Here is a 27,333-nt window from a genome sequence, read left to right on the forward strand (position 1 = left end):
GGCTTTCCTTGGGAGCTTGTCAAAGGTAAGGTAATGTCAGAGGTAAGCTTGGTGAAAGGCAGCATTTTGGGGCTTCTGTGTACTGTAAAACACTATGCATCGGCTCTTGCTGCCAGATTTTTTGCGGATAGACCTACTCTGGGACTCCAGCAGCACTGAATACTGATCAACTGAAAGAAAAGGCTGTGCATGTTTGGGGAGGGAGGTTGGACCAATTTCTCTGCTGGCACAACTCCAGAGGGTGAAATCCCAGCCCTGTTGAGATGCATGGGATTTTTGCTAGATATGCAACTGCTGAGAAATCTTTTAATAACACTTTGGATTAAAACCTCCCTGTAACCTTAGCTTACAAATACTCATATCTTGCACACAGAATCAAAATCTTCAGGAAGCAAATGAGCTTGAAAATGAATTTAGCTGCATCAGCAGAACCCCTGCAGTAGAAATTCACTGAAGGCTGAATTTGGTAACTGTGGTAAGACTGGCTGAATGGCACAGAGGCATTCAAATCCCTCTGTGAGGGAAGGGTCCGGCTTTGACTGCAGTCACACACTTTACCAGACATCCTGTGAAGTACAGAAGCACAGTTTTGGTGCCTTCTCTTGGTGTGACCCACTCATGCAGTCAGTGCTCATTAACATTTTTAAAAATCAGATTATTGCAGGAATTGTGGATATTGACAGTACCTCTCTTTCTTCCCATTGCATATTGTTGTCATGGCTTCTGGGCTTCTTTTTAGGTCAACTTGTTGTTCCTGGGTATTTGGAAGCCTTCTGGAAGCTCTTGTGCCTGAAGATACACCTGCATTAATGACCTCTGTGCTTCTCCTCTTTGAGGAAAACTGGCGACACCTCCTGCAAGGAGGTCAGAAAGCTGGGGCTTTCACTGCCTGCAGATACAACTAGCTAGCCTTAAAAACAAAGCAGGAAAGAAGATGATAGAAGAACAAAATAAATTAATAATAACTCTGGTTTCTTTATACATCATAAAGAAGCAGAGGATAAAAAGTGGTTTGCTTTGCAGGTCACCTTCACAGAAAATAGGAATCATTCAATCACTGCTGGATAATATCAAAGTCACTCTCATGGACTGGCTACTGGAATGTTGATTAAAAAAAAAAAGAGAAAGATTTTAGATGTTTCTTTGTGAGACAGAGCAAAACTGTTCATCAGTGAAGGAACAGACACTGTAAACATTTTCTTAAAATGGACCTGGAAAGACCATGTATTTCCCTGACAATTAAAGAGAAGATGGCCAGTTCTGTCTTCCCAACTCAGTCCCAGCCACTTATGGATACAGTGGGAGTCTGTAACCTTGTCTCCTTACTCCTTGTGTCAAACTAAGTAGAGTTTTGTGTCTCTTTTTGCACTTGGCAGACAGGAAAACTTTTCACAGAATTATAGAATTTTTGAAGTCAGCAGAGACTCTTGAGATGACCCAGTCCAACTGCTCCCGGGCAAGGAGAGCTACAGCAAGTTGCCAAGGACCATGCCCACTTGGATTCTGAATATATATTTCCATGAATGGAAACTCCACAGTCTCTAGGGGCAACCTGTTCCAGTTTTTGACCACCTTCACAGTAAAAATAAAAAAAGAAAATAATCTCAAATGTCTCAGTTTGAGCTTTTTGTCCTGTCCGTGAGCACCATTGAGAAAAGCCTGCCTGCCTTTCTCCTGATGCCTTCACTCGATTTCATACTCGCTGGGATGGACCTTTCTTAAGCATGGAGGTGATCCTTGAATAACAATCAGCAATTCTGGACCTGTTCTCTCCAGGACTGTATTACAAGCAGATCTCCGAAGAGGCCAAAGCTTGTTCTTTTGAAACAAAGGTTGTGCTCCTGCCTTTTGCCCTGCTCCCTCCTCTTAGAATCCTGAACTCAATCATTTCATGGTCACTGCCACCAAGGCTGATCACACCTTCACATTCCCAACCACTACTTCTTCCTTGTTTTTAACAATCATGTCCAAGACAGCACCTTTCACCATTAGCTCCTTGATGACCCGTACCACAAAACTGTCATTGGTGCACTCTCGAACTCTTCAAGATTGCTTGAGCCCTGGTGTACCCAAGGTTCAGATGTGAGGGTGGTTAAAGTCCCCCACAACAACTAGAGCCTGAGAATGGGAGACTTCTTCCAGCTGTTTCAAGACTTCAGTGAGGACAGAGCCCCCTAAATGCACACAGACTTCCACAAGATCCATGGAAAATGGCCAGAGGGAACAAGGGAAGGGAGCTGCTGATTAACAACATTATGAAATTCCTCCTGTCCTTTCCTTCTCCAGCACAGATGGGAGCTGGCCAAGGCCTGTCACAAAGAGGAGCTGGACCAAGAAGTTGTGCATCAGTCTCATTTACACATTAGAACTTCTAGGCCTTCCATCTTCTATCGTCGCTCCAGCTGGAAATTCTGATACCCAGCTAATGTCAAATAGCTCCCTGCCACAGAACAGCCCAAACTGTACAGCAGCACTCTCCAGCCCAGTGCTCCTGGTGGTTCTGTAATTCAGCTTTCCCTCTGAGGAAAAGTAGTAGGGCTACTTCGCTACTCCTTTTCAAAGCCACACTTAGCTATCAGGGCTTTCCCATTCTATTTTTTTAAGCACAAATCCACAGATGACAGCAGTTGTGAAATGCTTGGCCATGCATTCTTCCACAGCAGAGCTCTGCTCCAACAAATGTTGTGCAATGCTTATCTGGAGCAGTCCCGATGGGTGCAAGTCAGTGCTCAGAGTAAAACATGTGGTGTGTGCAACAGTCTCAGAGGAAGGCGGTATGAACCACAGGATTTTGAGCCACAAGAACTTAGTAAAACATTTCTGTTCCAAATCCTTTAGCCAGTGCAGATGAGGGGATGAAAAATTCACTTGGTGGCCTCTCCCCTGCCTGACTCTGCAGTCAAAACTCCCTGGGTCTGCAGTCCTGTCTCTGAAGAACCTCTGCTATGACTTCAATCTGATAATGCTAACACCTTCAGAGTGGTCATGAATGACTTTAATAGTCACTTGGCAAAGAGTTCAGACCAAACTCTTTCCCAAGACTGACAGTGTCCCTGTTAAACATTAGACAAAAATATTTTTATCTGTAGAACTGGTAACGTTTTTCCACAGAGCACTTCACAGCGGCCAGTGGCTCTTTCACCCACCGTGCTGGCCACTCCAGGCAGAGCACCGGCCACCTTACAGCAAGGCAAACTGCTACTATCTGGGCATACCCCACAGCAGACTTTGATGAGCTCAAAGACAAGCAAGATGTTGGATTTTCCACAGGACAGACAGCTCCTGGGACAGAAACTTGTCTATGAAGGCTGAGGTGGCCGCCTTGGTGGCTAAGAGATGGCTGCTTTCCCCTTGGAGAAGCTGCCATCCCTTCATGTGACTCAGCTCGTCACCATGCTCCCTAAGTGCCAGCTCCCCACAGGTGCTCCTGGTAGCGTTCAGGGTGCGTTCATAGCCACCGGTGCTTTATGGAGACAAGATCAACCTTGCCCTGAACAACGCCATCATAATGGCCACGCGCTCCTCCCACACGTGTCCCACCCCCTCAACGAGGGCGGATGGAGCACACCGGGAGCTGTCTTCCAGGAACCCCCTGCGATGTGACCCGTCTGTATCACAACCAGGCACTAGAACAGCCTAAGGAGGAGCCGAATCGTTTCCTAACATCTCCGTACTCCACCGCGCTCCCTCAGGACGCCGCAGGACCGCTCCCAGGAAAGAAGAGAGCAATGGAGACAACACTCACCACAACCACCCAACCCCGCCTATTCGGGGCGTGCCCGAGCAAAGGGAAAATGGCGGCCGCGCGGACCAATCAGCGCGCGGCGCCGGCGCGCGCCCGCCCGGTGCCCAGTCCCCGCGTTCCGCGTGCGCCGGATGGTTCCATTCGGCAGCGTCCCCCCCGCCCGGCCCCTCGGGTGGTCGCGCCCGGTCTGTATAAAAAGGGGCGCGGAGCACATGCTCGCCTTAGTGCCGGCGGGAGCGGGGGTGGGTGGTTTGCCTTCTGTGTCGGTGGGGAGAGGGAGCGGTGGGGGTCGGGCGAACCTCCCAGTGACTTCGCAGCCCCTCGGTGCCCGTGTCCCTGTCCCGTGTGAGGGCTGCCGGTGCCCCCCGCCCGGCCCTGCTCCGCCGCCGCCCCGCGGGATGCGGGCACGGCCCTGTCCCCCGCTAGCCCTGTCCCCCCCGCCGGCCGCAGCATGAGCGTGGCGAACGATGCGTACGTCTTCATAAAAGACATAAAACCCGGACTGAAAAACTTAAATGTCGTCTTTATTGTGCTGGAGATCGGTAAGTGGCGGCCCGCCCGGGCCGCCCACGTCCCGCGGAGCCGCGGCCTGGCCGCGCCGTGCCCCGCAGCGCTCTTCCCCTCTCTCCCTTCCTTCCTTCCCGCAGGGCGCGTCACCAAGACCAAGGACGGGCACGAGGTGAGGTCCTGCAAGGTGGCCGACAAGACGGGCAGCATCACCATCTCCGTGTGGGACGAGATTGGCAGCCTCATCCAGCCGGGGGACATCATCCGCCTCACCAAAGGGTGCGTAGGGGCCTCGGCCGTCGCCGCCCGGCCCGGGTTGTCCTTTGTCACCGTACGAAGGCTTGGGGTTGGAAGGAGGCTCGGGCTCCTCGTGGGGAGGCACAGCCCGCCCCGTTCGGGCTGGCTCCGTGTCGTGGAGCAGCCCTGGGGCCGCTTGCCAAATGAAAGCGGTCTGCTCCAGCCCGGGACTGCCCAGCGCCAGCGTGTGCCCTGCTAGGTGGTGGGAGGGGCCTGTGGTTGTCATGGGCAATTGTGCTGGGTGACTTCGTTGGGCCCGAAAGAGCTGTTCTCTGGAGCTCTTTTAATGGGAGGGAGCACATGCAGCAGTCTGTAAATGAAGCAGAGCAGGGAAAAACAGGTTCTTATCTTTACAGTTGGAACTGTACTCCAGCAGTCGGCTGCTTAATGAAAGGCAGGAATAATTAGTGTCTAACGTAAAAAAAAAAAGTTGCTTTTCATGGCAGTGGGTTTAGCAGAAATGACGGGCATGGGAGAGCCTCTCAAATTCACCATAAACCTGCACACTAGGGCTACACTGTACAGCGTAAGTTTAGTTAGGTGCTGCTTAATTTCTTACAGAGAGCCAATTTAATTTAGAAGCCTCCTGTACTATGTTTCATGGCTGTGGGAAAGTAAACTTTAAAAAAAAAAAAACAGTTGGAAAATCCTTTTTCACTTCACTTTGCCAGTTACACAGTAACAGTAACTCTCATTTGAGTTCAAATCAGTTACTTTACACTCTAAGTATATTGCACTGATGCTTTCTCCCACAGCACTCCAGGAGATGGTGGTACTGCAGCATGTGTAAGATTCTTTTAATTTGTGCTTATAAAAAAAATACGTAAAAGATTACTCAGTGGAGCTGTTACCTGAGCTCTTCTACTTGTTCATTTCAGTTTAGTTCCTGATTTTTAGAAAGGAACTGGATGACCCTTGCCACCAAGACTACAGCCACTTCCTCCTATGCAGGCGTTCATTTCTGAGAAATGAGCTGACTCCTCAGTGAAGGAGGTTCTAGGGAAGCCTGCTTGTGTGAAGAGCACGTGGCAGTGCTGGGACACTGAAATGTGCAGAGTGAAACCAGGGCTCTGGGCCAGGACAGGGCCTTGTGCGTAGCTGACATTGAAACAAGTTGTGATACTGTTTAGCAGCATTCTCTGAGACTGGCTTACTGCAGCTGCTCTGATAATTCAGTGCTGCCAATGGGAGGGTCATTGCATTTCTTCATGTCAAAAACTGAGTTTGGCTTGTACAAGGTAAATCTATGAGCTGACATCCACCATCTTTGTAGGTGGCAAGTCATGCCTTCATTTACATGAATTGCAAGCCTCCTTTAGACTGCAATTGCAAAAGCGAAGAACATTCTGGTTTGGTCTTCTATTAAAAATGCCTTCAAACAGGCATACAGGGTTCTCCGAATGCATTTATACTTAATTCAGATAGGGTTCAGTGTGGGATGTTGCCACTGAAAGACAAGTGATTTCAGCTCCATTCAGTAGGGTAATCTGATTCTTTCCAATGCAAGCTGCTTATTCTTGCAAGTAGTAAATCTTAGCTAGGCTTTACATGTAAATGTGCCTTTCTTCTGCCGAATTTCCAGCCATTATAGATGCATTCCTTTGCAAAAGCAGGCACTGTTGTTGTTTACCATCACTGGCTGATTAACTCATTTACAGGAAGCTGCTGCAGTTAGCATTTCTAAATTCAAAGTTCTTGAGTTTAGTGTTTTATGGCCAACTCTTTCTGAGGCAAAACCACATACCTGGAATAATTTTGTGCTATAGGATATCAAGATTTGCTGGGTCTTGTTCTGGTAAATGTGTGCTTTATTTTTCACATGTTTCTATTTTCCTTTGTGCTCTGCCTCAAGCCTGTCCAGCTAACTAGTTATTAAAGGTGAAGCACAGAGGGAATCATCTTTAAAGTGAAAGGTGGCACTACAAGGTGAAAAGCATTATTCCCACTTCTAAATGGACGACTCCTGAGACAGGCTCCAAACTGTAGATTGAGCACTGCACTGTTTGTGCTGAGCAGAGAAGGTCACCATTGCACTGGCATTAGTGTCCTGTTCTGCCAGTGGGGCCCCTCCCTGGTGCTTCTGCTGGGGGCCCTGTGAGTAGATAAGGCAAAGGACAAGAGGAGGGCTCCTTATCTATATTTTGGAGGTAGACCTGGAGCATAAGGAAGTGGTGACTCCAGATTATCAGTGACTCCTGAGAGCGGAATGTCTGGGGCTTACACTTCCTATGCGGAAAGATCAACGTACCTGTACCCCTTTTAGCTCCCTTCTACTACATCCAGGCTTCCAGTGTGCATTTGGCCATATTTTCCTTCCATGATGCTCCACACTGAACAACTTTACAGAAGGTTTTGTATGGCCTGGATTCCAGTGCCTGGAGTCAGTTGTCACTTGTGCTCTGTCTTGTGAATGATTCTGCAATCCAAAAATGCTAATAGTACGTTTCTATATGTCATTTGGAACACTGTTCAAACTTCTGCCTTAAATGCTAAAGATAATACTGAAAAAGCACTTCCTATTCTACGTATCAGTAGCAAAATCTATATTCTTCAGTGAACAAAGTAAGTCCCAGAACTGAGAGTTGTCAGTGAGTGGTAACATGGGTACTGCTTTTGGCAAAATGCCTTTTCTGCAGGAGTGGGTCACAAGGTTTTCTCTTGCCAGAGAAAGAGCAAGTCTCAAAATAGTTGGCTGGTCTCCTGGAATTCCCAAGGGGTTCAGCTGAGCTTTCAATAACTTTCACTAGAGGTAAAACGTAAAGATCAAAATCTTTTAGTGCCCTGAAATTGAGAACACTTGAGGTCCCTGGGGCTTGTTTTTAGTGCATTAATTCTGATACGAAGTACCTTTTAACCCTTGAAGATGTCGTATTTCTACTTGCTTTTTCAGCAGTGGTATTTCTCTTCATCTAAGAGAGACTGCTTTGCTTGTCCTCTCTTTGGCCAGGTATGCATCTCTGTGGAAAGGATGCCTGACACTTTATACAGGACGAGGAGGCGAGCTGCATAAAGTTGGGGAGTAAGTACTGCACATTCATATTGTGGTTTTATGTTCAGTTCTCAGCAGAGCATCATGGTAAGTATAAGTTGTAGTGGCTCTCAACAGATAAAAGCTAGGTCAGCAAAAGTGTGCTGAGTGGATATGTACCATGGATAGGTACAGTAACAGGTACCTGTGATGTGAGTTTCCACACTTGTTTTAATGACTTCCAGTCCTCTCTGGTTAAGCATATTGAGGTAGATCAGCCTCTGTCATGGCACAGGTCTGGATTTTATGGAGAGGTGGTGGTGGGAAGGCATATAAATGACAAAGGGCTTAGTCACTCAGTTGAGTTAACTCAAACTGAGTGACCATTTTGATGGAAGTCCTCTGTCTCTATCATGTTTGAGAGAAGCAGTACAAAGAAGGAAGGCAAAGGTAACTTGAGTGAATCGTATTTAAACAGAAACAGGCCTCATTAAACTGTCTTTAAACTGCTCACAAGGTGAGATGGTGACTTTCTGTGGCTCGGAATGAGTAGCACAGGTAGCAGGCAACAGGTAAAATAGCAACATTTCTAACCAGAAGAGTACTTCTGCTTTTACACAGTGCTGCAGGAGCCCTTGTAGTCATTGCAGAAGTAGGGCTATAGGATGGCCCTCTCTCTTAAATGAGGAATGACCTGCAGATTTCCTTAGTGCCAAGTCAGTGCCTCGGTGTTGTCATCCAGTGGGTTTAAAGCTTGGCAGGTTGGACTGAGGTGAGTCTTTGTCTAGGTTCTGCCTCCCAGCAGGAGCTGTGCTTCTGTTTAGCAATGCTGAGCTGCTTAATGATCCAAATCTTCCTACTATAATTTCCATGTGGTTACTTAGTGGGCCTATTTGTTAAGAGTTCCCTTAAGTGGGAAAGGATGCTCTGAATTTTGTTCCTTGTTCTGGACTCTTCTGTGTTATTATGGTAATGGGGTACTCATTGCATGGGAATGTGTGGGAGTATTTGTTTTCCCTAGATGTCTAATGCAGCCATAGTATGGGAGCAGGCTGAGTGACTCTGCCTCAGGTGACCTTGTGAGTGGGTGCTGGACAAAACTGCAGATGGGAGATGGGAGATGTTACATTTTGTTTTCTTTTGACTGTTTTACTTCCTACAGCAAATGTGTACTTGCCTCTGCTTGACAGAAATACGCATGACAGCTTCACCACAACCCTACACAGGGATCAAACAACTAGCAAGGCCTTTTAAAACCTACTGACACTTTCTGAAGGAGAGGGCTCTGGATTAGTTCTTGGTGGTGGGATATGTGTGGAACATACATTCTTTGAGTAGCAGAGTTGAGCACTTTAGAACTTAGAACTTCCCCATAATGGTAATTTCTCCTCAGGTTCTGCATGGTATACTCAGAAGTGCCAAACTTCAGTGAGCCCAACTCAGAACACGTTGGACAGAACAAACTGGTATGTTAAACTTGTCTGAGACTTCCACCATGAAGTGCTCTTTGTTATGAATACTGTGACTCTTCTGGAAAAATGGTTTGGAACTAATAAGTAATTAAAGTCAATAACTGGAGTAGCAGCTACCTTCTATATGGAGCTGCAATAAGAACACAGGAAGAAAATCAATCCCTCTCTGTGAAACTATGAAAACTCCTCTGATCCATGTTTTTTTATATCTCTCTGAAGGGGCAAGGCGAACAGAATAATAGTTCTGCATCAAGTAATATGGGTTCTTGTACTTTCGGGCCACTGGGTAAGTCATTTTTCATTTTGTGGAAGTGAAACTATGTCAATGAGAATGAAAATAAATTTAAGGTTCCAGTCTACTGTGTGACAAAAATGTACTGGTCTTTACCAAGTCTTTTGAGTGGGGACTGAGTCTGAAAGCACATAGACACAAACATTTCCTGAATAATGGTTTTGGGGCTCCTCTCCAAGAAGAGGATGAGATCAGAATATTTGTGGTACCTGTACCATGTAAAGGGATTTTACTAATTCTGGATTGTTTTAATGCTTTCAAAGGGTTTTGCAGCACTTGAAATTCTGCTTATAAAGTGGAGTAGAAGGAGACATTTTCTTTAAACCAGCTGAGACCTTGGCCTTAAAAATCTTGACAGTTACCATGGTTTTCCTGCTAGGTTAGCTCCTCAAAATAGATAGAAGTGGTGGTTATCTGAATTCTAATATCTGACCTGACTGTGTGATTTTGTAATACACTCTATTTAAACATTAAAACTTAAATTAAGTTGCTTCAAAGTCTACAGTGGGTGTAAGCTCAGAGGGAGCCGTATTTGTGGCTGCCTACACAAAGCCCAGACTCAGTGCCTGGTGTCGTATAGCTAAGCTCTGCTGATGGATGACTGCAAACTGATACATAACTTGCTGCTGCAAAGCTCAATGTCACTTCTAAACAGTGACTGTCTGCTTCTTTAGTAATGCAGTTATTTCTTATTTTACTTCATTTATGAGCCTTCTTTCATTATTTGAAAACAAATGCTTCTGAGCAAAGAAGGGCCGTGCTTTGTGAGGCCAGTCTCTCCTTTTCCAGAATGAGCCAAGTGGGTGTTTAACCCAGTTGATATGTAGGCATCTCCTCGGAAGAGGCAAAAGCAAAACATGAGCAATGATGCTTAAGGCTCAAATTCATGAATACTCAGTGCTAGCTAACTTCCTTCTGTGGCTGTATCTCAAAAGACAGCTTTCTATTCCAAAGTCTGGTAGTGGGGAATGATGCAATAAGCTATGTGCAGCCTGCTTTCCTTTTGCTTGTTTCTCCTTGATTTCTGCCCTGCTGTGTCCCTGGAACATCTTGATGTGCTACCTACAAGCCAGTGTTTCTGAAAGCATCAGTTTAGTTTCATTAGGCTTCTGTCTCTCTCCTGTGCAAAGAATTGTCACATAGCTCCCTGTGGCCTGTTTTGCTTTTGTTGGAAGTGGATGGAAGGGATGGGAGAGAGAAAGTAAGTTGCAGGCTGGGGCCTCGGAAAAGCCAGAGGGACTCTTTCTACTACTCAGGGTTTGTTGGTTGCTGCAGACTGTGTTCCTTGTTGTTAACTTGTGTAGGGGAGCAGTGATTTCAGTCAATGGAACTTGTGATGACTTTTTTTTGTCTTTTCTAGGAAATGGTTTACAAACTGGACCTGAATCAAGTGGATTTCCATTTACATATAATCATGGCCACTCTTATGCAGGTAGTGGGAGAGGCAATGGACGAGGACCTGTAAATCCAGCAACTGCTAATAGTGTTCAGCCTCTTCCCCCTGCTGTCAGTAATGGGAGGGACCCACGCAGAGCCTTTAAAAGATGACTATGCCAAATGTGGTTGTACAGCTTGCTTAAACTCTACACTCTACTTGAACACTTATTGCACTTTTATTTATGGTTAACTGTGAACCAGTTTGTCTTTTTTTTTTACCTTTTGGTCTATGGAGCAAACTTAATGTGATCTTTTTGTTTTGCTTAGGGAAGCACAGGGAGTCTTCCCATAAATTAAAGGGGTAGGGAGAAAAGGTGGATAATAGAGGGTGAGGGGTAATGGTTTGAAGAGTCTCAATTAAAACTCAATGCCCTTTGTCAAATGGAAGAAAATTTCAGTAATGTGTATGTATTTTTCTGTTTCTCTTGGTCAGCCATATAGCCTTAAATGGTTTGTAATATCCTGTGTGCACATACGTTGACTTCCATTAGGGTTAGTGGGAGTTCTTCGTATTGGAAGAGAAATGATGGAGAAGGGCAAAGATGCCATGGTGAACTAGGTGTCCTTAGAATGAATATAGCTTGCAAAAGCAATAAGTATAAGGAAGTGATGTTGTCAGCACTTTGTGATGTCTCCTAAATCAGAGTGATAAACTCTGACAGAAGTTGAAGACCCTGGGAGTGTCTTGAGGCCTGACCTCTGATTCCAAAAACCTGTATACTCTTCTAAAGAAAAATTTTCAATAATACACCATTATCAGTGTAAAGGAAAGCAACACTGATTCTTTTTGCTTTGAACAGAAGCTTGGAATTTTTGCTTTGCTTGGAATATGACAGATCTAAATTCAGGTAGCACTGGAGAATTCTGTTAGTAGCTACTTCTGGTGTAAAAGCTCAAAGTTACCTTTACAGGACTCTGAATCTCCAGGAAAGAATGAGTTTCAGAACCTGTTCTCAAATGCTGCATTACATATCTCTTCAATGAGGCTGCCTACTTTTCCTTCATTCACTTTTCCAAATGAATTATACATTAGATCAAGCTGGATGTGTAGATTGCAGAGGCAATGGCCAAGCACACGGCTGCAGTTCTGATGCTGTAAGCTTTTGTCCCTCTGTTTTATATGGAATAGGAATTATCCCTTAGAGAACTTAACCCCCACCCCAATCTCCCTGGGAGGGAAATAGCTGTGGTTTTATTTCTGAGACTACAAATGTCTTGACTCTGGATATAAGAGTCCTGTGCCATATTTCAGATCAGGTTTAAAATACAACTTTGAAGCTGAGGTGTCATACTGGATTCATCTGTTTAACTCTTCTTATAGCTGACCTCTCAAATAAAAATTGCACTAACCATTTCAAAAACAAATCTAACTTTCTTTGTCAAGCCAAAAAGATTCTGTGACAAAAGGCTATTTCTGAATTGCAAGTTGTCTCTGTTGTCATCCACGTTAATTGAATATACCCCTAAATTACTGATGTTTACAAGTTATGTTTGATATGTTTGGTACTCAATCAAAATGATTTGTTGACAGTTGCCTCTAAGGGACAAAGGTTCCTTGCTTAATTCTGAAATGCCAATCTGTCTTTTAAGAGTAGGCAGCAGCAGCAACAAACATCTGAAGGAAGCTCTAGGGAGACCTGTGTGCTGTTTGTCTCCAGTTAAAGTGCTTTCCTGATGCTTGTTGCCAAATTTGTCTTGCATACAAGGGAGAGTGGCATGCCTCCTGAGGTCACTCACTGGTGCTCTGATGGGAGAGCAGTGGTAACTTGTGAACCTAAAGCATGCAATGAATTCTGGGGAGGTGATGTAAGGAAGTGTGTAACTCAGGGACTTTAAATTGCTTATGTATTTAGAAAAAAACAAACATGCATAGAGTCTAGACATATGGAGAAGCTTTTACATGTGTTGCATTAAGATGTTTGATACACTTGTGAGAAGGAAGCCAGGAGGACTCCTAAACCTGTGAAGTACACTTGACGTGTTCCAAAGGTAAATGAGATGCAATTGCAGTGTGAGAGCTGTGCTTTCCAGTCGTAGCTTTAACTGTAGTAAGTGAGCAGTACAAGTGATAGCACGGTGGTGATTTTGTATTTGTTGGGATTTCTCAGCTGTGGATCTCCGCAGTCCCAGTGATCTTGGTTTCTCGATGCTAATAAAGAAGGTTGATTATAGTGCTGAACCCATTTTCAGTGTATGCTAAGGTACCTGGTGTTTGCAGCTCTATGCATTTGGGCTTTTTATTAAGCTAATAAATGAAGTTGCTCACATTCAACATTGAGGTTACTGCTGATAAATGGTGTAAAGTTTAAATGTTTGCTGTCGAGTGGACAACTGATTTGCAGTTGGGAGGAAAAAAGCAGAAGAGGCTGGTCTCCATGTTTTCAAGGTTAGTAACATTCCTGCCTTCATGTTTCTCGTGTGAAACTATTTCAGTTTATTAATAAATTTTTACTTCTTTGCAGGGGAGATCTGTGCCCTGAAAAGTCGCATGGACTTAAAGTAAATAATCATAGCAACTTTTCAAGGTTCCTCTGAGCTTCCTGTGAACCTAATACAAAAAAGTTATTTTCCTCAGAGGTATCAGTGTCAAGATAGAGAGCTCTCAACATGCAGAGGCATCTGGGAGCCTGCCTTGCATCTGGATTCTGTCACCTTGCTGCATGGAGGCTTGCACAAAAACATTTCCCTGTGTAAACAAGCAGTGGTCATGAATTACTTGGACACTACAAGCTGGTTTGTGGGGCCCACTGGTTAGGTCAGCAGGGAGTCTGTAACACAAGTCTTTAGGTAGATTCCCCAACAGCAGCCCTACCTTTGTTATTCTCATTCTACATAGTATGGATTGCTAAAGGAGAAACTTGGAAGGTGCTCATTTGTCTAGACAAACCAGTCTGCAGTGCAGCTGACCAGTCAGGACACGCTTGAATCACCTGGCAGCATGTCAAGTCACACTAGTGCTGCTCTCTTCCCCCATACCAAAGGGACTGATCCAGACTTCAGCAATATTGCGGTGCAGAGTTTTGCATGTGCTGAAGTCCTGTCTCAGCATGAGTCTTTCCCCTTCCTTCCCAAAGTGGAAAAGCAGTCCTGTACTGTGAGACACCACCTAGCCTTGAACATGTGCTGAGGCCATGTGCTCTACATACACAGGGACAAGGGCGGGAGGAGGGGGTGCTGAGTAATGTGAAACCAGTGATTATGCATCACATGTCTCAGACTTGTGTTTACAAGTCATCTGAAGAGCTTTGGCCTTCAGTTAAAACTGCCCAAGCTGCAGTCCTGTGCTGATCTAAAGCGCTCCACAAGCACCATTTAGAGTTTGGGTATTTAGTGCTGCTTTTGCAAAGATATGTCATGGGCTGTGTGAGATCTTTCCTGTGTCAGTGAAGTCTGTACAGGTGACAGAAGTATTCCAAGGATGCCAGTCATGGCCTGACAACTCAGCTTGTCTGTGAGTCCAAGTGAATTTTTATAGGCCCTAACGCCCATGTTTTGCTCGTGGGCTGGTTGTGCCATGATCTTTCTCTATAGCTAATGCCCATGCTCTCCCAAAACAAAGAGTTGTTGCCTGTTTTCAAAAAGGCAGTTTCCATTGGTAGCTCCATAAATGCCTTGCTAGAACTAAGGATTAGTAAAAAGCAAGTGGGGGGGGGTTCAAGCATTTCTGCTGGAGCTTTCCTGCTGTGTTCTCAATGGCCCAGTGCTTTCCCTGTTCCTCTTGCATGGGTATAGATTTGCCCTGTTTTTCTCTAGCCAGTGAGCCAAGCAAGTCTTTGCATGACCAAATGCAATCTGGAGATGTTCTCCAGGGGAGCCCAGCGTGGCTCTGTGCACGCAGAGTTAGCCAGGGGCTTGCTCTTAACCATCTCACCTTGATCAACTTCAGGAGGTCTCCCCTTAGCTGAGCACCAGAATGTCAGAGAAAGGTGAGGGCAGCTCTGGGTCCTGTGACCCACACCCCATTTCATCTGTGCAAAACCATGCAGGGTGCAGCTGCCTGAGGGTCACTTCAAGAACTCATTCAGAGAAGCACTTTCTGACTTGAGCCATAGTCACGTTACTAATTCCCTTCTCAGTTCCAGGGAGTTTGAGTTTGTTGCAGCCCTTTGTGGGGTTTATAGTTTTTGATCTGTTCTGTGCTGGGCATCTGTGTGCATATGTATTTTTATATGCATGAACACGCAGCATCTTGCAGTGGGGATGGAAAAAATCCTAAGCAAGCTGTTTACTAAACTGCAGAGGATGGAGTTCAAAGGGATTAGAAACTAAGTTTGGAAGTGACTAAGAGGAACAGTTAAGGACTTCATTTAGCTTTTTAATTTCTCCAAATTCCTAACGTTTGTGTTGTTTGTTTTTTTTTTTCTCAGAAAGAAAGTAGTGTAGATATGAGCTGCTTCTACAACCATGCTCCCAGCTGATAAACAGGGGCCAGGTTCATCCATTTCCTAGGGAGAGAGATTAGGAAAGGAGTAAAACATCTCTGATTTGTCAGAGCTCAGGAAGGAAAATTCTCCTGTGCTGGAAACGTATGTTCAGAGCTAGCTCTCTCCTGTGTGAACTGAAATGGGGTGGGGTCTGTGCTGCTCAGGGAAAGTCCAAGGCACTGCAGCACTCCAGTGCTGTCCAGCTGCCATGTGGTAGGGAAAGTGGTACGTAAAAGGCAAAATCAGCTTAAAAATTGATAAGCAAGGTTTTAAAATAGTGCAGCTGCATGTTGCGGGACCCATGGGGATGTGTGAATTCCCACTGCATGTGAGCATGGTTTGCCTTGGGCCCTCTGCAGGCAGTAGGATCCCACCTGTGAAAGCAGAGGTGACGGGGCAGAGCTGCTGGGAGCTGAACTCAGCATTGGTGTAGAAGCTGAACGCAATGGAAAAGCTGAAAGCCACAGCCGATGTGTAGGCTTTTCTTTCTGAATCGAGAACTTTTAGTTGAAATTGGGTGAACTTTGCATTTTTTTCTCTTTTTTTTTTTTTTCCTATTTTTTCTTCTTTGTTTTCTGAAGAGGAAGGAGAAGCCTCACATCCTGCCAGGTGGGCTGCACAGCCATTTGCATCTGATCTGTTCCACCTGGTGCTGCTGCTTGGGCTGGGCCCTTTGCAACAGGGCAGGCAAAGGGGATGATCTCAGACATATTCCTCCTCACTTGGGAAACCCTTGTAGCTGGGATGCAGTGGGGAAAGGCCTGGAGCAGGAGGACTGGTGGCTTTGGCAGGTCGATATTTAAAACACTTGGGCAAATGCTGTCAGGAGTGGCCTGGGGAGAGAGGGAATGATTTTGGCACAGGGCAAGCGAGAGGATGCATTAAATGATCTCCTGAAGCTCTCTCCACCGTTATTTTCTATGATTTATGCATTAGCTTCATTTTTGTAATTTCCTCTTTCCTAGGTTGATTAATACTAAATTTAATTTTCTGTAATCAACTTGAGCATGCAACTTGAAGAGATGAGGTTTAGGCTGATTGCAGTAAAAATCTACCCATCCTGTCTAGCTTGAATAAAGCAAAACTATTTTTATCTCTAAATTATGCAATATTTTCATGGAGCTCTGCTGCCTACTTACATTTAGCCTTTGAATGGAGTGCTCTGTTTTTTCAGATCACCTAATACAAACTTTGAAAATGGGTTTTTTAATTACGAGAGACCCACCTGCATGCCACCAACCAAATTATTAGCAAGGCAGGGAAGGATAACCAGTACTGCTGTCAGACTTCAGCTGCATGCGAAAAAGGTTTAAATGCCAGGAACAGAAGTTGCCAAGAAATAACTTTAAATGCCAGGTGTTGGAGGAACAAATTAATATGGCTTATTTTTAGAAATAGCGAATGGAGGCCTGATGCAGGCTTTTCTGTGTACAGCAGCACTTGGCTGGGCAAGAGAACCAACAAAAGAACACAACCTCTTAAAAAAAGAAAAAGATGCAATTTAATTAAAAGCCTTAACTGGGGAGGAAAAGAGAACCTGCTCCCTATTCCTCCTATTTGTGAGACTCCAGTGAGCTGTTCCTGTGCACTGACTTAGCGGAATTGCTTTTGATGTGGTTTGGGATGACCTCGAAGTAAGGAAGCCCTGTGCAGAAGCTGCTCCTGAAAGCCTTTCCATGGCACTTGCAATTGAGTTTCATTTTGGCTGCACGTTGCTGCTGGCAGGGCCCACTGCTAGGAACAGCGAGCCTGAGTGTTTGTGCTCAGCTCATTTTCTCCAGTGGTGCAGGAGTTAGAAGTAATTTCTAGAGGAAGCAGGACCTGAGACACTAATGAATATCATGCAGCCAATAAGAACGATGTCATAGATCATAGAATCCTTAGAGTTGGAAAGGACCTGTAAAGACCATCTAGTTCAACTCCCCTGCAGTGAACAGGGAGATGCATGGCTAGATCAAGTTGCCCAGGGCCTTACCCAGCCTCCCTTTGATAGTCTCCAGGGATGGGGCATCCACCACATCTCTGATCATCCTGTCCCAGTGCCTCACCACCCTCACTGTAAAAGACTTTTTCACAGAATTGTAGGGGCTGGAAGGGACCTCTAGAGATCATCTAGTCCAAGCCCAGTTTTCCTTGTATCCAACCTAAATCTCCTCTCTTTAAGCTTGAAGCCATTTCCCCTTGTCCTATCACCGCAGACCCTGCTAAAGAGTCTGTCCTGTTCTTTCCTGTAGCTCCCCTTCAGATAGTAAAAGGCTGCTATCAGGTTTCCCTGGAGCCTTCTCTTCTCCAGGCTGCACAGCCCCAGCTCTCTCAGCCTGTCCTCGTAGGAGAGGTGTTCCATTCCATGGATCGTTTCTGTGGCCCTTCTCTGGACACACTCCAACAGGTCTATGTCCCTCCTGTGCTGAGGACTCCACATCTGGACGCAGTACTCCAGGTGAGGCCCCACCAGCGCAGAGTAGAGGGGCAGCTTTGGAAATCTGCTGCAATAAGATTCCCCTACCTTTTTTAGCAAAGTGGATTTGCAGAAGCCTTCAGGGCCACTTTTGTGAGTGTTTTGGCTGAGGGCACAGGTTACAAAACCTGGGTCTTTCTGGTATGTGCAACTGGCTGGGAGTGATGTTGGAAAGAGGAGATGCATCGATAATGGGTGGCCTTTTGGATGTCTGTTAACAAGTAATGACACATTGTGTCTGTAACAGCCTGGTGGCTTTGGGGATGCACTTCAGCAGTCCATTTTCACTAGGCTGAGTTGGCATTTTTGGAGGTGATTGGAGAAGGCAGGTGTTTCTGTAAGAGAATGTTGTGATGGGTGCAGTTGGGATCAGAGTCTTGTTGTCCAGCTGTTTGGTGAGGGTGCGTGGGAGGAGGTGTCCCTGTGACTGTATTTTTAGGTACTGCAGGTGTTTCCTGTACCTCCAGAGATGTTTAGTTCACTCTGGCCCAGAATGGGAGGACTTTGTTCTGCTGCTGTTTCAGGTGAATTTGCAAGACCCTTGCTGTGCAGCTGTTTTTCCTCTGCCTGTGACCTCTTCTGTGTGTCCTAGAAAGGACTGCATCAGCAGAAGGCTCACGCAGTCCTGCAGGAACCTCTCTTCTGTCTTTGATGGCTTGCCCTGCTGCTTCTGCTAATAACCATTTTCTTCAGTACAATTCTGATTTGCCTGTAACTTGTGTTATTGCTCATTTGGTGCAGGCCTGTGTTATTATTTCTGCTGGTCCCAGCTCGTTTCTGCATTACCGAGGTAATTCTCAGCCCTTCCCGGTGAAGTCCCTGTTTCTCCCCAGGGGTGTGTGGCGCTGCCGGCTGTAGCTCTGCTGATGGAGCCTCTGGGGCTCAGAAGCACTTTGTGCGTCATCCTAACAAGTTGTTCACAACTCTGGGCATGGGGCTTCCGATTCAGCTGCTGAGAAGACTTTGATAAAGAAGAAAGGATTGTTTTTGTTTTTTTTTTTTCCTGACGGCTGCAAATGAAAAAGCTTTCCACTTGGGAGTCGTGGGTCATATTTATGGAAATGCGGAGAGCAGTTGCAATATTTATAGCGGTTACAGAAGCGATTGAATCTATCTTTTATTGATACATATTTACATGCCCACAGAAATCCTATTGCACAGTAGCTGAGAGAATTTTATTTAGATTTAGTATTTTGAAGTAATTTTTTAGTGCTTCTCTATTATCCGAGGAGTGCGAGATTCAATATTTCAAGTGGAACTGTCACCAAACAGCCGGAGGTTTTTAAAAGATTTTTATTTTACATAAAGATAAATGTTGAAGACACATTTTTCAGAGACACCATCTGTTCCATGTTGACCTTAATTTTCTGGATGAGTGCTTTTCTTCAAACGTTTTAAGTCTTGTCTACATTTCATTTGGTTGGGAGTGTTTAGGATATTTGTTGAACAGGAAATCAGATATTCAGAATGCAAACACACCATTACATTGCAAATTATTGCCTTTGTATAATTTAGCAAACTGCTGGGTAAATAGTTCTGCAGACTGATGTGTGCAGCGCTGCCTCTGACATCTGGCAGGTTGGCCTTTGGTGGGGCTGCATTTCATAGAATCACAGAATCTTTCGAGTTGGAAGGGACCCTTGCTGTCTTCAGAAAATACTTAATGTTGGTAGCATCATCATAGAATGAGGGGTTTTAAACCATTTGATTGTGTGCTCATTACGTTTCTGTTGATAGTTCTGCAGCAAGAGGTCTGTTACACTTTGTACAAATAATTGTTTTGAGGCAAAACGTCTAACTTTTATGTGATTTAAAGAAGATATTCTTTAAATACTTCTTTTGCTTGAATATGGTCATTTCTGTGCAGCAGGAGTAAGTGTATGTAAGGTGACAAGAAGTATTTTGATCTGCTGGGTTGCAAGTTAAATATGAAGTCATTGTAGAGCTATTTGGAAGACGCAACTCTGTTTCTTAAGTTGGTAAGAGAGAGCTGAAAGCAAAATGCTTATCCATGTGAATATCTGAACTGCCTTGAGGTGGCAGTAGATAGAACATTTATTGTAAACGTCTGGGGCTAGGGGAGGATGCTGCTTTCTGCTGGCCCATAGGAGAGGTCAGCACAAGCAGGGTGGCTACAGGAAAAGCAAGGTGGGTTTCGAGATTTTTTTTCAAATTCACTGTTTTGTTTGAATCTGTAGTTCCCATAAAGCGTGCTCCACTCGAAGGAAGTTGCAACAAACGTGCATGTTGAAAAACAGAACAGCATTTTGCCTCATTAGAGACTACTAATCCCAGATAATCTCTGGATTGTAACTAATTGATGTAGCTACACCTAAATATTGAGTTAGCTACAGGTGAGAAGGAGCTTATTTTTAATGAGTTTTTTTGGTCTGATGGAAATGAATGGATTCCCCATACGCTCTGTCCTTTCATCCAGAATTTCCTCACCAAGAACTGGATACTGTAGGGATACAGACTGGTTCTGCTGTGCCATAAATTCTTTGCTCCCTCGCCTGGGTGCGTTAGCCCTTGGGGTCCTTCAACCAAATTCTGAAAGAGAAAGAAGTCCCTTTGTCTGGTCTCAAAGAGAGACCAAAGAGCACGGTGTTACAATTTGAAGCCAAATGTAGTCCTAAACGTCACTTATTGGCTCATCCAAATGCAGACAAATAGTTTTCACACTTGATTATGAACATACCACTGTTTAATTGTCATCTGCTTATTCTATTGTATTGTATATACGTGTATCTATGTATGGTTATTGTATATAGTCTATATATACAGTTTTTTCCCCCTCCAAGGTAAAATGAAGATCTTCTGATTAACAGCTACAGGAAAATGGGACTGATTTATCTGAGAGCTGCTTTTTTGCCAAGCACTCTATGATAACAAAAGTACTGTTCGTTATGACATTGTACTGAGTCACTTGTTGATGCTATTTGAGGGAGAGAATTTGGTTAAGAAACTGGAACAGGATGTTCATTTTATTTCAGTCCTTGTAATCCTGAGTCATCTCTGATAGCTGATGAAATACAGAAACTCACATTTTAGACAGGGCTTCTCTTAACATAATTTTGGGATGCTGTAATTTGATAGAGGGTGGAAAAATACACAAAGCTGATTTTATGCAGGGAGGTTTATTTTAGTTGTCACTCTCTGCTGAAGCACTCTTAAACTTTGTACATCTGCAGCATTTTGCCATGCCTTTAAGTATTTTGTTGGTGGGTTGCAACACGAGTTGATGTGTATATGGCACACAGTTGTGCAGGTATTTGGGTTTTGAGAACACTGTTTCCACTATGCGCTTTCTGGCTGGTTTAGGAGATCATCAGATGGCTTCTGGGTTGGTCCCAAGGTAGGCAGCGTGGGGCTTCCAGTTGCATGCATGTGAAGCAAAGGGAAAAGGCTGAATTCACATTTTAAGTGCAATTTTGGATATAATCTTATCAAAGCCTGTGAATTTGCAGGACTGTTATTATCCAGATGACTATCAGATTAGTATGATGTATTAGATCCATAATGCTATCTCCTGTAGAATGTATTGATGCTGATAAGATCCTGAAGCTGAGCCTATCTTCTCGCTGGAGCACAGAGACCTTCCAAAATAATTTGTGTGCATCCCTTCAGCTTCACTTCAGGGTGGCAAGCAGCAAATCTTTAGCAGTCCATCTTACTTATGGGCAGAAAATAAAGAATATTGACTCTGTTTAAAGCTGTGGGAAGAATTCATGTAGGAAGAACAGAATTATTGGGTCTGGAGTCCAACTAGAATGGACACTGCTGCTTCAAGATGTGTGTGGACCATGTGAGAGTACCTATGAAGGCTCCTTCCCCACTTAGTAGAAAAGCAGAATGAGTTTGGGGAATGGAGGTAAAACTGTACATTTAAATCATCTGCAGCCAAGCAGTGTAATTCATTCATCCCTTCTAGCACTGTTGCTAATTTATATTTAAAGCAATGTGAATTTCATGAGCATTTTAAAAAATCATATTTTAAATTCAATTTGCTGTCAACTCATTTGATGTTTTATGTAAAGTCATTTCCCATAAACAGATTACTGAATATCAAAAGACTTCTCATGCATAATTTTTTGAAGGAAATAATATTATAATAGAGATGCGAGCCTGGCCCTCCTGAGTCAGGAGCAGTGCTGGGATGGCACTGCTCCTTGGTGCTTCCCTTACTGCAGTCAGGGAGTGTCCTGGGCAAGTGGCATTCGAGAGGTGTGCAGCAGTAATAACAGTGTTTTCTAGTCTGCAGCAGGTTGTTTTGCAATGAACTGGTGATAGATAATATATGAAGAAAAGTCATCAGCAGGTTCTTTTCCAGATATCAGAAAGAGAGTTGGAAGAAAATGGACTGAAATACCTCAAATGCAACAGACCTTTCAAGTTGCACAGCTCACACAGAGCGTAACGGACTGGGTAATATTAAGAGAGATGTTAAAAAACTAAGGCACGTTTGTTAAAAACTGTTGAAGAAATAACTGCTGTATTTTCTTGGCACGGGATTCTTGCTTGTGCCTGGAGATTGCTGTCATCTGGAAGGTGCAGCGCTATGTGAAACGCCATCAGAGCTGCCACGGAGCTGAATCCTTCGCAAAAAGAAAGTAATTGGTCTCTGGGTAACACCAATTTCTCTTCCAGGTGCTGAGCAGTGTGCCCTGGTTGTGAGCACATAGCGTGCAGGTAAGCAGCTTGGGCTCTCACAGTGATTTGATGGATTCCTAACACAGCACATCAGGTTAGGAAGGTTGCTGCAATAGCTTTTTATTTATTTATCTGTTATTTGAACTGGCTCCATTGCAGAAGTGGGCTTCTCCCTTTCTTTGAAAACTGTTAAAGGAGAGAAATATCAAGCCTCCTGGTTTTCCCAAACCCATGTGTTGTGGGTTTTGGTTTTTTTTTTCCAGCTTCTGAGTGCCCTGGAAATTTTTTTGTTGTTATTTCAAATAGAGAAGAAATCTTTACCTCATCGCTAAGTGACAAAATGCTCTCAAAATGGAGTTTCCAAGCTTGGGGCAAGTCATATGAAGCCCCTGAAGTGGTTCTGAGCAGCCCCCACCCCAGTTATCTTCCTTCTTTCAGCTGAGCAGTGCTGTCTAACCCAGGGTGGCCAGAGTTTGCTCCCATTTTTGGTGTTCTTTCAGCTTTTTAAGGGCCTGGGGCTTGCATGGAGGTTTCTAGAAGGAGTTTTGTGGAAGGCGCAGGGATGGATGAGGTTGGCCTTGTTTTTAGGTGCTGGGACTTGGCAGCATGAGGGACCACAGTGATCCACGGCCGGGGCCCACCTCGGGTGGTCTCCAAGGTTGTGCCAGGTGCAGGGTGTGGCCTTCCCCATCCCATCGCTCTGGCCTGGGGCTGAAGGGTAGGTTGGGCACTTGGTGTCATAGCCATTTCTCCTTCTCCTCATTCCTTGGGTCAGTTTTGTGGCAAAAATTAAAGGCATCCCAGAGCATCGTAGGCATCTGGGTCTTGCCTGAACTCGGCCTGGGGTTGGTTCCTGGTTCTGTGTGGGACAAACCTTGCCACAAGCCCCATGTGTCTTTGAGCTCAGTCTGCAAGCGTGTAGCATCTCCTGCACCAGGGGGAGACATGATGGCTCAGTGTGCCGATAGGTGGTGTGAGATTGCTGCAGTTTCTGGGAATCTGGAGCTTTTTTTTCTTTAAGGATTGCAGTGCAGCTAATAGTGGGATCAGAGGAATGAAAGCTCAGTGCTGTGCCAGCTGTAAGTAACAGCTGAATCAGAATTCAACAGGGCTGCCCCAGCCCCTAGTGACACAGCCATAGTTTGTCATTTGGAGCTAAGCAAATAATAATAATAAAAAAATGTAAAATGAAGCAGGGAGGTCCAGTAAATCCTTGCAGACTAAATCTGCAATTGCAGTCTGCTGATCAGAACGTGGGGTGTCCTATAGAGCTTGCAGGCAGGTTGTGCTGCAGCTCTGGGAAATCTGAACAACCTGGTGAGAAACTGTTCCTTTTGGAAGAGATGTGAAATATTACTGAACTGTGTAAGGGTGGTGAGGTACTGGAACAGGCTGCCCAGGGAGGTGGGGGACGCCTCATCCCTGGAGATATTCAGGGTCAGACTGGGTGGTGGCTCTGAGCACCCTGATTGAGCTGCGGGTGTCCCTGTTCATTGCAGAGGAGTTGGACTAGATGGTCTTTAGAGGCCCCTTTCAACTCAAATGATCCTGTGAAATTTATTCTATGTTAATACTTGGTCCAGATCACTCTGGATAACTGCATGCAAGTCTGCCCCACAGCAGAACACACCTCTCTGCCCTCCAGTGTTTAATGCAGAGAGGCTGCGAAGCCAAGGAGAGCAACATAAGAAGTGCAGCCTGTGTGCAGACGTATTTTCTAAACGGGTTTGTGTCCATGTGCTGCAGCTGGCAGTTGTCTTGCTCACAGCTGTTCAGGGAATGACAATTTCTCTTTGTTGCAGCTTTCAGGTTTTTAACTGTGTCTGTTTCATATAGAAACAATGACAAAAAGCATCTTCAGGGCTGTTTTCATCAAAACAGAAACATCTGGTTGAGGATAACTGGGTTCTGACAGCTTTTCAGCAGTGTGGTTGCTGATTGACCCAAGCCCCGACAGGTAGTGCAGCAGAGGAGCAGGCCTCACCAATGTCTCCAGGCTGCGTGCCCGGCAGCACGCTGCTCTCATCAGTCAGGGGCTGGGGCACGATGGCACTCAGCATGAGACGCAAGGTGACAGTGCTGCACTGAGGCCTCTTGTGCTAATCCTTGCTTAATGCGGTGATGCTGCCGTTGTTAGTGGCTGTTGCTGGACAGGATTAAGGAAGAAAAACCTGTGAGATTGGTTACGTGTTATCTCTCTGTATCTTTTAATCTCTTGTGTGGTATGGCCTGATGTTTTCAAGTCTTCCTTTTGAAATGGCAGATAGAAACATATTGCTGCTGTCTGGAACCTTTAATCTTCAAATGGAAATAAGCTTTCCTTGCAGAAGCAGGCTGCTTTTTCAGATGCTCTCAGAAGTGCTGATGTTGTGCCTTGGTTGATCTGGCTAATTAAAAATGAGATCCTGTCAATCAAAACTATTACTTTAATGGTAATGGCAAAAATGAAAAGTGCAAGTAAACCAGTGTTAGAGAAAAATGTGCCTCACTTCCTCCGTCTGATTTATGCAGGAAGAATTTAGGCTTTTATTGTGAGTCTTGATATCCACAGACTCTTCCATTACAGACCTGTACTGTTTTAGTTACTGTTGGCTGCCCAGATTATCTTTGTCAGTTTATTCCAAGCACGTCATTACTTGCCTGTGTTTGGGGAGGTCACTGCGAGCTCTGTGCTCCAGCCTGCTAAAGCTGCTGGGCTGAGCTCAGCTACCTTTGGGACATCTCTGGATATTAAGGAAAAATTATTCTTGGAAAGAGTGATGATGTTTGGAATGGGCTGCCCAGGGAGGTGGTGGAGTCACCGTTCCTGGAGGTGTACAAGAAACATGTAGGTGTGGCACTGAGGGACACGGTTAGTGGGCATGGTGGGGATGGCTTGATGGTTGGACTCGATCTTTGAGGTCTTTTCCAACCTTAATGATTTTATGATTCTATTCTATGAATACAGAATTTGACTTGGAGGTGTGTGCTTGAACACTTAAGTGTGCTTATGGTCAAGGTGTGAAAGTTCTACATGTGCAGGTGCTGCTGACTCCTGCCACTTGCTCACACGCCCGTTTTCCACAAAGGCACAAAATGATACAAAACTGCCTTTATGTATTAAATTTCTGAAACGTCAGTACAAAGACTCCAAGTGCCTTAGTGATTAATTAGACACAAAATGGCAAACATGACCATCTAGCAACAAAATTGAATTGTATGCAAATAGTGCATGAACTCAACCAGTCCTCCACAGCAGCCCTCCAGTTTCTTCCCCATCTCTACTTTAGCCATTGGAAGGTAGCAGGGGTGTGACTGATCCTGCGTGTGCTTATGGCAGAGCCTTTTGCCTTCCCCAGGCGGGAGGCTCAAAGAAAGTATCTGCTCAGGTATTCCTGTGCTCCTACACCCCTAATTACAACCTCATGACTTAATCATAAGCTGCCTTTAGCTCAGGTCTGCTTGTAACATCTTCCTCTTTTCTGCTTTTGACGCGTGGGCTTTCCCTTTAATGTCTCGGTTGTTCAGTTCTGCGGTGAGTGATGGGACTGAAATACCTGCCGACAAGCAAAGGATCTTACAAATTCCTTTTGAAATACACCTGAAAATTGCAAATTCAGTTCTCAGATGCAAAATCCAATCACTTGCCACCCAAGGCATGCAACCTGGCATGGGCTTCCTGCACAAACAGGTGAGCAGTACAGGTATAACACGCAGCTTTTGTGTTTAAGGCTCTCTGCGCCCCTGAATTTGGGCCTATTTTCTTACCAAGGAGTCTTAAGATAGTCAGTATTTTCCTTAAGGCTCAATCTTCCAGTCCTGTGATTATGAGAAACTGCTTTCATTAACTAAAATTGGCCTGAAAGCATGAGAGCAATCAACTGGTAGATGCTGCTGGCTTGAAAACTGCAAGACGAAGACATGTACCCCTAAATTTTAAGGCCTTTTGGCTTTACAGGTCATGATTTCTTTCCGGGAAACCATGGTGATAATTTCAGTGTGCTACTGACCACTGTTCACAGATGGCTTTTGTTTTTAAGGTAGCACCTGAAAGATTTTTTCCCCTTGGTTTTGCTTCTTCAGGACATATCTCGCTATGAGCTACCTGGTCGATTTGATTTGGAAAATATATTTTTTTTTATGTATGATTTTTTGTATTTGAAATACTGTTTTTTTTCTTTGACTGGTAGATTGGGATCCTTAGCCAGCCCTCTCTGAACACAGCTGAGATGTGTATGCTGAGGAGAGCATGGCTTGCTGACAAATCCCTCACCAGGCTGTTTGCAGTCATCTGCTTCTGGTCGCATCACCAACACCCACACTGAGGTCCTTTGTCCTTTGGGTGATGTGAATGTGCAAAGAACAAATGAAAATCTTAAGCATCCGTTGTTATGTCCCCCCACAGATGTGACTTTTTCATAGCGAGAAAAGAGAATGTGTCCAAGTGGAGAAGAAAACATGCGTTTGGGAACTGGGAACCTTGGGAGCAGCGTGTTTGTACTGTGCTCTTAGCCAGTGCTGGGGACTTTCCGGAGTCCCCTTATAGGCCCTTTGCAGCACGCAGTACTTCTGTCGTTCTGCTGCGTATGGTGAGTTCACCTGGTTCAGATCTACGCACGTACCAACGTCATGAGGAGGAGCTGCTGCTGCCGGGTGCTTCCAGGACATTGCAAGCTTGCTGTGGAGGTGCCAGCGTTTATGAACAACCTCCTCGCCCTTGCCAGCATGATCCTGCCTTGGCTCGGCTGCCTTCATTGGGTTTCTGTAGCACGGCCGGGCTCGCTTTGCCCTCCTGTGGCTGACAGAGGATGTTCAAGACGGCTCTATCCCTGTGCATCAGTGCCCTGCATGGCCGGAGTTGGCTCGGACTTTGCCCTCTGCTCAAAACAGCTCCGTGGTGGTTGCAGTCAGTATTTAGGATTGCTTTTAAGGGTAAGCACAAACGTCTCTTTTCATCATTTAACCCTTGCTTCCTATTGCCGCTATTATTTTGAACTAGCTGAGAGAGAAAATTAGTGTAAGATCCATTTCCTTGCTGTGAAGTACGTCCAAATTCTTATGAAGAGCACCCCACTGCCAGTTCCCAAGGAAAGGTCCTTGAGTC

The 27,333-nt window shown here is 45.0% G+C and overlaps 1 protein-coding gene and 1 long non-coding RNA gene across 5 annotated transcripts in view; both read left to right on the forward strand.

The window, feature by feature from the left end:
- NABP1 (nucleic acid binding protein 1) lies at positions 3,975–16,232 on the forward strand. Its single transcript, XM_021398857.1, has 6 exons — positions 3,975–4,287; positions 4,393–4,531; positions 7,497–7,568; positions 8,911–8,983; positions 9,209–9,275; positions 10,642–16,232. Exons 1-6 carry the CDS (start codon positions 4,197–4,199, stop codon positions 10,827–10,829), a joined length of 630 nt encoding a protein of 209 aa, XP_021254532.1. The 5' UTR covers positions 3,975–4,196; the 3' UTR covers positions 10,830–16,232.
- LOC110399246 overlaps positions 17,497–27,333 on the forward strand; it is a 38,268-nt gene continuing 28,431 nt past the window's right edge. The window contains exons 1-2 of one of the 4 annotated variants that reach the window (XR_002439037.1): positions 17,497–25,920; positions 26,635–27,161. This is a non-coding gene — a long non-coding RNA (uncharacterized LOC110399246). Of the gene's footprint in view, positions 27,162–27,333 lie in introns of all 4 variants that reach the window. The other 3 variants (XR_002439036.1, XR_002439038.1, XR_002439035.1) reach the window with 3 other exon arrangements.

Source organism: Numida meleagris, chromosome 5 (genome assembly GCF_002078875.1).
Source record: "Numida meleagris isolate 19003 breed g44 Domestic line chromosome 5, NumMel1.0, whole genome shotgun sequence".
Lineage (NCBI taxonomy): Eukaryota > Metazoa > Chordata > Aves > Galliformes > Numididae > Numida > Numida meleagris.

Coding starts and splice junctions, on each gene's coding strand:
- NABP1 (XM_021398857.1), top strand. CDS start 4,197: ATGAGCGTGGCGAACGATGCGTACGTCTTCATAAAAGACATAAAACCC. Junction 7,569..8,910: donor GAGCTGCATAAAGTTGGGGA/GTAAGTACTGCA, acceptor ATTTCTCCTCAG/GTTCTGCATGGTATACTCAG. Junction 8,984..9,208: donor ACGTTGGACAGAACAAACTG/GTATGTTAAACT, acceptor ATCTCTCTGAAG/GGGCAAGGCGAACAGAATAA.